We start from the raw sequence: 10742 nt of genomic DNA on the forward strand, positions 1-10742 counted from the left end.
ATAGCCGGTGTATGCAGGTTGCCTCATAAAAAATAGAGAGCGCCCTATTCTTTCTAGCCTAGGAATAGGAAGAGTAGGAAGGTCACTAGGACGTGACACGTCTATCACGTCCGGACGACGGTTCTTTTCTCTTCCTACGCCTAGGCTAGGGAGAAAAGAGGGCGCTCTCAATTTTTTTGCGGGGTGTGATGTCCCGCCTATTTTAAATTTTCTCTCTCAGTATAATTATTGCGCGCTATTCATATTTTCATAGGAATAAGACTATTACCAATCATTATATCTTACTAATTGCTCTAATCTGACTATTTTAGTATTAATAGCTAAAATCGCCAGATCTGGGGTCCTCCGCCTAGGAACCAAGCATCTCTATCTAGTTCTAACCACGCGACCAATCAGGCACTATCTAGGGACCCCAGAGACAGCACGTAACTAGCAGAATTAACCAGATATTCCCTTACAGGAGCACTTATTGATACACCTATTACAATAACATTAAATAATCAATAATAGGTATGATAAATATTAATATAATCAGGCACAAGATATGAAGACTAAAAATGTTAATTTACTCCCTCCTAAAGTAAATTGCAATACAAAGCGATGTATTATTAATTCCAAAACAACCTATTCTTTAGTCAAATTTACAGAATTCTACTCACATCAAAATTCATATGATAACTAAAAGAAAAACACTAATTTTTCCAGAGTTCATACCTAAAACAAAACACGATTCTGTAAGTACGACTAAGAATTACCCGAGTACACATTTGAATATGTAAGCCTTTCAATATTGCATTAATAAATTATGGATCTATAATTAATTATAGATCTTTAATTAACTATAAATATCATATATTATAAATGAAGTATGCCATAATTGATTGATCAATATGTGTTTCGGCACATGAATGTTTCATGATATTATTTGCCACATACGGTTCAAATCTTATCCGCGAAAACATGCAAAAACCCACATTCCACGACCTCTCTCTATTCAAAATCACGTTCGTCGGATTGGTCGAAATGTCGCGCGACCTGCGAATATCCAATCATCGCGGACCTAAATCGATGGTTCATCGATACCAGCCCATTCTAGCGCCAGTACGAAAGCGGATCTCGAGAGAGAACGGTGACAATAAAGACACAGTTCAAAACTAAGAATAATTGGCTCACTACCTTACTCCGCTATTCCTTTCCGATACGTTCAACAAGAAACATGGTCCTTCGAGCCGGATAGTTAAAACTAGTGCTACGTCGCGGAGTAAGTGAGGTGAAAAGTGTAAGACAGAAAAGTGAGGGTGATCTGTGCAATCTGTGGCCGCAGCGTTTCGGAGCATCAGATCTCTCACTCGCTCACTGAAGCAAATTGTTACCGCGCAAGCTTGTTCACTCTCTCGAGACGGCGACATATCGCCAGCCAAATCGCGCTCGTACTCGTGTTCTCTTTCTAATTTTCTCACAGAACTGTTACGAGAATTAGTGCAAAGCGAGTGAATATTGCTCGCAATCACTATATCAAACATTTGAAAAGTGTGCTGTTTCATTCGCACTTAATCACGCGTTCGCGTCGGCGAGCGTTCCGTCGGACGACGGCGACAGTGCCGCGCCATTCGTTCCTCGCTCTTGACAAATGTTACGGTGTTATTTATGAATAAACCGATGAGTCATTACTGCTAATCGACTTAAACAAACGAAGTGAAAATAGTGGTTTTGCTTCAAAGCTTCATTCGTTCACTTGCACAGCTATCCGCTCCGACATTTGTGCGCCTGTTCTGTCGCGCATAAATAAAAAAAAAAAAAAAATTTTTTTTCTCTTTTTTTTCTATCACTTATAACGGTGTGTTATTTCCTTGGTCACGATGTCAGATGATCTACGTTCGCTCCTAGTGGACCAATCTAATCAGCTTGTTCGAATCAAAAGGATCTTGATTAATTTCAAGAAACTTTCCAAGACCAACGTTACACTTCCAAAAATCAAAGGTCGATTGGCTGACTTGAAGGGGTACTGGGAAAGAGATGACAGGAGTGGGGACGGGCCCCCTCTTTTCCCGCCATCGGCGAGTTCGCTCGTCTGTGGTGGCGGGAACCGGGAGGGGCTCGCCCTCAGCGATGCAAGAGGCAGTCGCGGAGGAGGGGGTGGGCCCTCTCTTTCCCCGCCATTGGGGAGATCACTCTCCCGTGGTGGCGGGGGGCGGGAAGGGTCCGCCATCTTGACACCCGCGCCGTATGACGCGGGGTGAGGTTGCCGGGGGGGGGTCGGGGACAATTAAGTCCATGGACTCCCCCCCTAAGACCTCTCGAGAATCGGGGGCGTGGGTGCGCCGCCTCGCCTAGGCGGGGTGGGCGCGGCCACGCCCCCGAACGGGAAATCCCCCTGATTGCGGCCGAATCCCGACTCCCAAGGGAGCAGAAGGAGCCGTAATCGGGGGGACCGAGGGGGGGCCACGCGTCTCTCGGGACGCCTGGGCCCCCCTCTATGACGGAGACGTGACGCGCGGAGCCCTCTCACCGGGAGCCACAAGGCACCGATGGGAGGGCAACGCCGTCCACGGAGGGGGTTTCTCTCCTTCTGAGAGGAACTCCCTGGAGAGGGCCTCCGGGGCGAATGCCGAATCCCCATTCCCTTTGGGAGGGGGAGGGAGCACCGCTCCGGAGGCGGGGGGTGGCGGCTCGAGCGGGACACTCGAGCCGTGACCCCGCCCCCCAAACTCTCTGGGAGGGCGCGACGTAGGGTCGATACCGCCCTGCGTCGCAACCGCGAGGACCCCCGCACGATGCGCGGGGGGGGAGAGTGCCGCTGAAGGCGGCACTCTCCCAAGGAGGGATTAGGCGGGGGGGCGGCCAGTCGGCATGGGAAACCAGCATCCTGGCCGTTCCTCATTAACGCCCGTGAAGGTATCCGCAGTGGGTTTAGTGAGGTATGTCTTGGGCCCCCTGACCGATCCACACGTGGATCGGCCAAGGAGAACAAGAAGTCCCACATAACCATTCTGGCCTCTTCCCGGAGGCCGGAGGTATCCATGAGGATTCCCACTGCGAAAAAAAAAAAAAAAAAAAGGGGTACTGGGAAAAAGTTCAACTCCTTCATACCAGAATTTCGCTTGCCGCCACCAAGGAGGAAATGGAAAGTCTACCCTACTTTATCAACAACGAGTACGATGATGCTGAAGAAAACTACTACGAGGCAGCTGATTATTTCAACGATGCGATAAGTAGATTTGTAAAAGTAGAGCCCCCTCAGGGTCTTAATAGTACCGAAATCTCTTTCCGCGATGCGCCTCACAGTTTTGCGTTACAACTTCGGCGTATTTCGCTTCCGAAATTCTCAGGTATCCAAGTAGAATGGGAACGTTTTCGAAATACATTTGAATCGCTTGTAGCAAATTAAGATTCACTCACAAACACGCAAAAGTTTCACTATTTAAAATCAAGTGTTGCGGGAGATGCTGCTCAGTTGATAGCAAATCTGAGAATTTCCGAAACGAATTACGAACCGGGGTGGCAATTATTATTAGCAGAATACGACGATAAACAAGCATTAGTGTGTGCTCACCTTCATTTGTTCATTAGTTTGCCGAACATGAAAACGGAAAATGTTACCGATTTGAAAAGACTACGCGATACAGTGTCCTCATCGATCGCGGCTTTAAAAAATCAAAATCGTCCCGTTGAGCAATGGGATGACTTGCTCGTATTCCTCATCGTTCAGAAATTCAGTCCGCGCACAAGAAATGAATAGAATTTGAGACGTAGCATGTTTTCTGAGCTTCCGACGTACAAAGATATTAACGACTTTATGACATTACGTATACGAGGCTTGACTGATTTGTCGGATATAAATAATAGCGTGGCCAATTCACGTAATCAATATAAACATAAATCCTCAGTTAACAACATATCCGTAGTAAAATGTGAACATTGCGCTGCTAATCATTATATACATCAATGTAAAGAATTTCGTTCAAAATCTATTAGCGAACGAAATAGCCTCGCAAGACAGCATAAATTATGTTTTAATTGTTTGAAATCCGGGCATTTTACTTCGAAATGTTTAAGTACGACGCGATGCAGACTGTAGTCGCATGCATCATTCATTATTGCATGGCAAAACGCGTGAAGCTCCCCTCGATTCTGATTCGCAAAAGTCAGTTTCTTCCGCCGGTACTCAAATATCGCACGGCGAACACACCGTCACGGAAACACATGCCGTCGCGAATGTTCAAACGGTACAGACGACTCAAATTTCAACGCCCCCGCACATCCTCCTAGCAACAGCTTGGGTTGACCTTCATACTAACGAGGGTCGTAGATTTAGAGTTTGCGCGTTACTAGATCAAGGGTCTACGTACAGTTTTATTTCAGAGTCTTTATGTCAAAATATGCGTACTAAACGACATCAAGCTGATCTACAAATACGTTGCTTCGGAGAAAAATATACGGGTAAATCGAGATCACGCGTCACGCTAAATATGTCACCTTGTTCGCTCAAGACTCCCCTCTTTCCGCTAGTCGCGTACGTATACCAGAAAATTACGTCATACTCTGCTTCTCAGATTCAACCGCTCAAAAATTGGTCTCACTTACGAGATCTAACGCTTGCGGATCCAAACCCGTCAAGCAAAGATCCCATTCATTTGTTAATAGGAGCAGACCTCTACGGCTCGTTATTATTAAATGATCTAAGGCAAGGTCCGTTAGGTACCCCGACTGCTCAGAATACAGTTCTCGGATGGGTATTATCAGGGCCCACCACAAGTACTGAACGCTCACCGGAAAACGCTTCCGTATTACATTGCGAATCGTCGCTTAATACCAATCTTATTCTCCTCAAGTTTTGGCAGGATGAGGAAGTCCCTCAGACTATTCCTCTTACCGCCGAAGAAACAAAATGTGAAGAACATTTTAAAAACACGCATACACGCACTCCCGACGGTAGATATGTCGTTCGTCTACCTTTCAAGGAGAAGCCTCCGATAAACATTGGCGAATCTTTGTCAATAGCTCGTTCATTGTATAATCGTAATGAAAAGCAATCACAAAACAAGCGAGATGTAAGTACACAATATAATGATTTCTTGCGAGAATACGAGTTCCTTGGGCACATAAAGCAGGTCGACGATAAAGAGAAAAACATAGCAAATCCCGTGTATATTCCGTATCACGCTATATTACGCGAATCCAGCCTTACGACAAAATTGCGCGTTGTATTTAATGCTGTAAAACGCGAGACGGTACATCTTTAAATGATCATTTGTTGATCGGTCCGAAATTACAGGCGGATCCCGCGGCATTAATTTTACGATGACGTCAATGGTGTTATGTCTATATGACCGATATACAAAAAATGTTCCGTCAAATTCTAGTCGATCCGATCGATACTGACTTTCAACGCATTCTTTGGCGACCTAACATTGATTCACCGATAAAATCGTTCCGACTGCTTACCGTAACATACGGTCTCGCCTCCTCGCCATATTTGGCTTTACGCGTGCTCCTACAACTCGCTAAAGATGAAGGCTGTTCGTTCCCCAAAGCTGTTTCAATATTAAAAAATTCGCTTTATGTTGATGACATGCTGTTCGGCGATGACAACATGCAAGGACTACGTGAAGCACGTGATCAGTTAATAGAATTATTGCGACGCGGAGGATTTCGGCTTAGTAAATGGACTGCGAATTCCACCGAACTCTTGAAAGACCTTTCCACCGTACAACAAAATTCAATTGACAATTTGTTGATAAAAAACGATAATCTTAAAGTTCTCGGTTTATCATGGTCGTCCAAAGAAGATTTATTTTACTTCGTGATCTCTCCCTCTCCGCAAAGGGACTTAACTAAACGCTCTATACTCTCAATTGTCGCTAAATTATACGACCCTCTCGGTTGGGCATCTCCTATCATTATTACGACAAAAATCCTCTTGCAAGAACTTTGGCTGCTCAAGAGTGATTGGGATGATCCAGTTCCCCCAAATTTAAAACAACGATGGCTCGATTATTATTCCGATTTACCTCAGTTAAAATCTGCTCGCATCCCCAGATGGACTGGGTGTTCAAAGGATAATCTCGGAATGGAATTACACGGATTTGCCGATGCGTCCAATCGCGCCTACGCGGCAGTAGTATATTTACGAGTTCTTCATTCGCTTGATAGTTTTCAAATAAGTTTGCTCGCAGCAAAGACCAAAGTCGCTCCGATCAAATCTGTAAGTATTCCGCGACTCGAACTCAACGCGATCGTGCTTCTTTGTCGCTTGATGAAATGGATAATAAATTCGTTAAATCTGCTTCACATTCCACTTTATGGATGGACAGACTCCACAATCGCCCTGGCGTGGCTCAAACAACACCCGTCGAAATGGCAAACCTATGTCGCAAATCGAGTCTCCGAAGTTCAAACGACTCTTCCTAACATTCGTTGGAATCACGTGTCATCTAAACATAATCCGGCTGATTGCGCCTCCCGGGGTATCTCTGCATCAGAATTAGTGGCTCACAAACTCTGGTGGTCAGGCCCTTCAGGGTTGCAAAAGCCTTCGACTGTCTGGCCCATACATGAGTCAACTCCTCTAGATCAATTTGCTATGAATCAGATGCAAACTGAGGCGCGCTCTACGACCGTCTATCACATTGAATGTGATCCAGGATGGACGCTTCCTACTAGTTGCTCCAGTTGGACGAAGTTGATAAGAGTCACGGCTTACGTACGACGTTTTGTCAAAAATTTAAGAGAAAAAATTCGTTCAAGTGCTCCTGTTCTCTCCTCTCTCTTAACGGTAGCTGAACTCCAAGATACGACTACGTTTTGGTTACGCCGAGTTCAACAATCGCATTTTTCCGCCGAATGGCATGCTCTGTCTAACGGTTCCTCAGTCAAACACTCTTCCGTCCTATATATGCTCGTTCCATTCATAGGGGAAGACCAACTAATCCGCTTCGGCGGGCGGTTAAAAAACGCCGCGCTGAGTTATAACGAACAGCACCCTGTCTTGCTTCCTAAACATTACATTACGAATTTACTCATCGATCAAGCCCACAAAGCTACCCTCCACGGAGGCACGCAAGTAACATTGCGCGTCCTCCGACAAAGATACTGGATAATCGGTGCACGTAATTTGATAAAGGCTCACATCCGACAATGCGTCATTTGTGCACGTTATGCCGCTCTCTCTCCCACCCAGCTTATGGGTGATCTCCCGCTTGCTCGCGTAACACGCTCCTCTCCGTTCACGAACACCGGCGTAGACTACGCTGGACCGTTCCTAGTCACGCCACATGTGGGACGAGGACAAAAAACCACGAAATCTTATGTAGCCTTGTTCGTGTGTTTAGCTACAAAAGCTATCCACTTAGAAAATGTAGATGATTATTCTACCGAGAGCTTTCTAGCAGCTTTCCGCCGTTTTTCCAGTCGTCGCGGCCTTCCGTCGCATATGTTCAGTGACAACGATACAAATTTTCAAGGCGCCGACCGCGAACTCTCGAAAAGCTTTTCGGTTCTAACTTCTGATCCAAAATTAAAGAATGTTTTGACAAACGATGGCATCACGTGGCACTTTATTCCCGCTTCTGCACCTCACTTCGGAGGTCTCTGGGAAGCCGGAGTAAAAAGCTTTAAAAGACATTTCCGCCGCGTAGCCGGATCTCGTACCCTGTCTAAAGCAGAATTCTCAACACTTCTCTGCTCAATTGAAGCTTGTTTGAATTCACGTCCAATCGCGGCCTTGAGTGACGATCCAAATGATTTTGCGTACCTGACCCCCGGTCATTTTCTTATAGGTAGACTTATTGTTTCAGTGCCGGAGGAATCCGTATTAGATATTGAAAACAACAGATTGTCTCGATGGCAATTCGTGAGGTCAATGCAGGAACAGATCTGGCGTTCCTGGACGCACGATTATTTGTTATCATTACAGGCGAGAAAAAAGTGGGCAGAGCCACAAAAGGATATCGCTGTCAACGAGTTAGTACTCTTAAAAAATCCGTTACTACCCCCATCTAAGTGGGCTCTGGCTCGTGTACAAGAAATACATCCGGGTCCCGACGATCGCGTAAGAGTAGTCACACTCAGAACTACCAATGCAGTATATAAACGTCCAATAGCGCAGATTTGTCGCCTGCCTGTACCGTTTGAGCGTAACGCAGCATCTACTAAATAAGTCTTTTTCTTTTCTTTTCTTCTTCTCCGTATCTCATAAGTAAGCCATAACGCTGTAAACTATATTCTTAAGTAATGTAGTCGTCTCATTTGAAAATTGTTCATTCCTATTGCTTTACATGTCAGATTAATGTTCACATAAATTTGCGAACAGATACTTTTGTACCGAATGCTACGATCTCAATATATTTAATCGTAGAGATCTGCTTTCGTATCGGTCAATACGAGGCGGGCGGTATGTTTCGGCACGTGAATGTTTCATGATATTATTTGCCACATACGGTTCAAATCTTATCCGCGAAAACATGCAAAAACCCACATTCCACGACCTCTCTCTATTCAAAATCACGTTCGTCGGATTGGTCGAAATGTTGCGCGACCTGCGAATATCCAATCATCGCGGACCTAAATCGATGGTTCATCGATACCAGCCCATTCTAGCGCCAGTACGAAAGCGGATCTCGAGAGAGAACGGTGACAATAAAGACACAGTTCAAAACTAAGAATAATTGGCTCACTACCTTACTCCGCTATTCCTTTCCGATACGTTCAACAAGAAACAATATGCGTAAAAGGAGCAATAAATGTACCACTAGACATAAGTATTCGTAGAGATCGACTTGGCGACACAATGGCTTGTAATTTGACCTCGGCATAAACCCCCTGCCGCATTCTTGAACTTTAGGAAAGAAACCAATGCCCTACGCCGAACCAAAGATTTAGAAAGCGAAATATTATCTTTATCATTATAAGCTACAACTCAAACTATCAAAAGCTAGCTTTTGAATCTTTTACAGAATAACGTTGCACGTTTTTTTCAACAATAAAACCTCTCAATTATTATCATAATGAATACCTAAGGAATTACAATCTCCACATTTTGTAATGGCTTCTAGAGCACGCAATTTAAACTTTTAGTACAAATTATAATGATAAATATTAACGTTTTATAAATAAGCAATTCAGAAACTATTGTAAAAATTCCCATTCGACTATTAAGAATTATAATTATTCTGCGCCAACGAATCATCTTCGCTGATGGACCATCCTCTTCGCCCCTTCTTTGATGATGCAAACCGAATTCCTACAGAACCATAAACCTGTCAAAATCTAAGCACGCCCGGTCCTCCGAAGGGTATATAAACCGCGGATTTTGCGTCCTGCGAGCACTCCGTGTTAACTTCTAAAATAGAGCATTTCGTATTACTATTTTCCAAAGTCTACACTTAGCCGATTACGGTTAATCTAGTTTTTGTGTCACTTAGTACTTAGATTTTTCCTGCGAATTCTTATGCTAGTTATCATTCTCGTTAACTCATCTGATAGTTTAAATTCGTAAACTCTAATTGTACGATTATAAGTCACGGACTTCGAAATTGTTCATAAATAAGGGAATAAAGAACTAAAAATAACATAAAATCAGTGCACGTCTGTTTTTCCAACTCCATCCTGAGACCGAGGTCCCCAGGAGAACTACAGCCTAAGCATAGTCACCAGAAACAACAGAGCAGATTTTCATCTCCGTGTGGAACCAAGTGAGAATTAATCTTTTTAACCCTCAATCCAACTTTATAATTTCCTAATAACTAATTAATTAATACAATAAGGATGAACATATCCTTGTCGATGGCCAACCGAAAACGCAACCTTGTATGTAAGAAAAAGCGTACACGCCCTTCATTAATTAAGAAATATAGATCAATCGCGACTACTTTATCAAATTCTAAAGAGAGATTATCCCGAGATAAACAATTACCCGAGTCTCAAGGGGTAATCTCTCCTGACCTACCTCAAAGTTCTAGATCAATTGACAATTTTCAATATAAAATAGAACCTTTATCTCTAGTCACACTTGAGGAGATTGATAATATAATTAACGAATTAGTGGAATCGTCTAAGAATTCTTACCAAAACTTTATATCTTTTGAGGAATATAATTTTCCTGCTGTCTCCCTACCAGAATTAGTAAGCTTAGGACCGCTAGAACCTCACTTTGAAATCGACGACTATCCGACGTATCTAAATCTTTAGTAATTTCAACTCGTAATTATTTACCGGTTATTCTAAATGTTCAAATCCTTGATAATAGAATACTACTTTATATTAGTAACAATATATTTTAATTTCCTATCTTATAGCTTAAATAGAAAATATGATTTCGAATTAATTTTAATTTTCCTAGACGCTATCATACGTTCCTACAAAACATTTCCTATTCCTAAAATTCCCCAGATCCGAAAAGTCAGTTCTATGTGACGTCCTGCCATTGGTCGAAACCCTAATTTTTTCGCGCTAACATCATTTCTTGCGAGAACCTACATAATTAACTATTTTAAGAATGATCTAATTTAAAGTTAGGCGTCTTTATCATTTATCGTTAGTAATACCGGCATAGGGAATCTTCTAGTTGTAACTAGCCTAGGGACTAGTAACGCGACCAATCCAACACAACAAGCGCATAACTATAAGTTACTAGTCGTCGCCATCTCTTACAACTCTAACGGTATGAACGATAAATGCGAAATATAATCAATGTGTGCAAATCTATTAATCAATGTGTTAATCCTATAATCAATATGTTTGAA

At 43.3% G+C, this 10742-nt stretch overlaps 2 protein-coding genes across 2 annotated transcripts; both read left to right on the plus strand.

Moving 5' to 3' along the window:
• Positions 1-4082: 4082 nt before the first annotated feature.
• Positions 4083-5243, plus strand: LOC146723317 (uncharacterized). The gene has a single exon (XM_085482482.1). The coding sequence runs from the start codon at positions 4083-4085 to the stop codon at positions 5241-5243; it is 1161 nt and encodes a 386-aa protein (XP_085338608.1).
• Positions 5244-5326: 83 nt separating this feature from the next.
• Positions 5327-8158, plus strand: LOC146723318 (uncharacterized). The gene has a single exon (XM_085482478.1). It carries the CDS (start codon positions 5327-5329, stop codon positions 8156-8158), a length of 2832 nt encoding a protein of 943 aa, XP_085338604.1.
• The last annotated feature ends 2584 nt before the right edge of the window (positions 8159-10742 follow it).

This window comes from Nylanderia fulva, unplaced genomic scaffold (genome assembly GCF_048542155.1).
Source record: "Nylanderia fulva isolate GAGA-0341 unplaced genomic scaffold, ASM4854215v1 Scaffold209, whole genome shotgun sequence".
NCBI classification, from domain to species: Eukaryota; Metazoa; Arthropoda; class Insecta; order Hymenoptera; family Formicidae; genus Nylanderia; species Nylanderia fulva.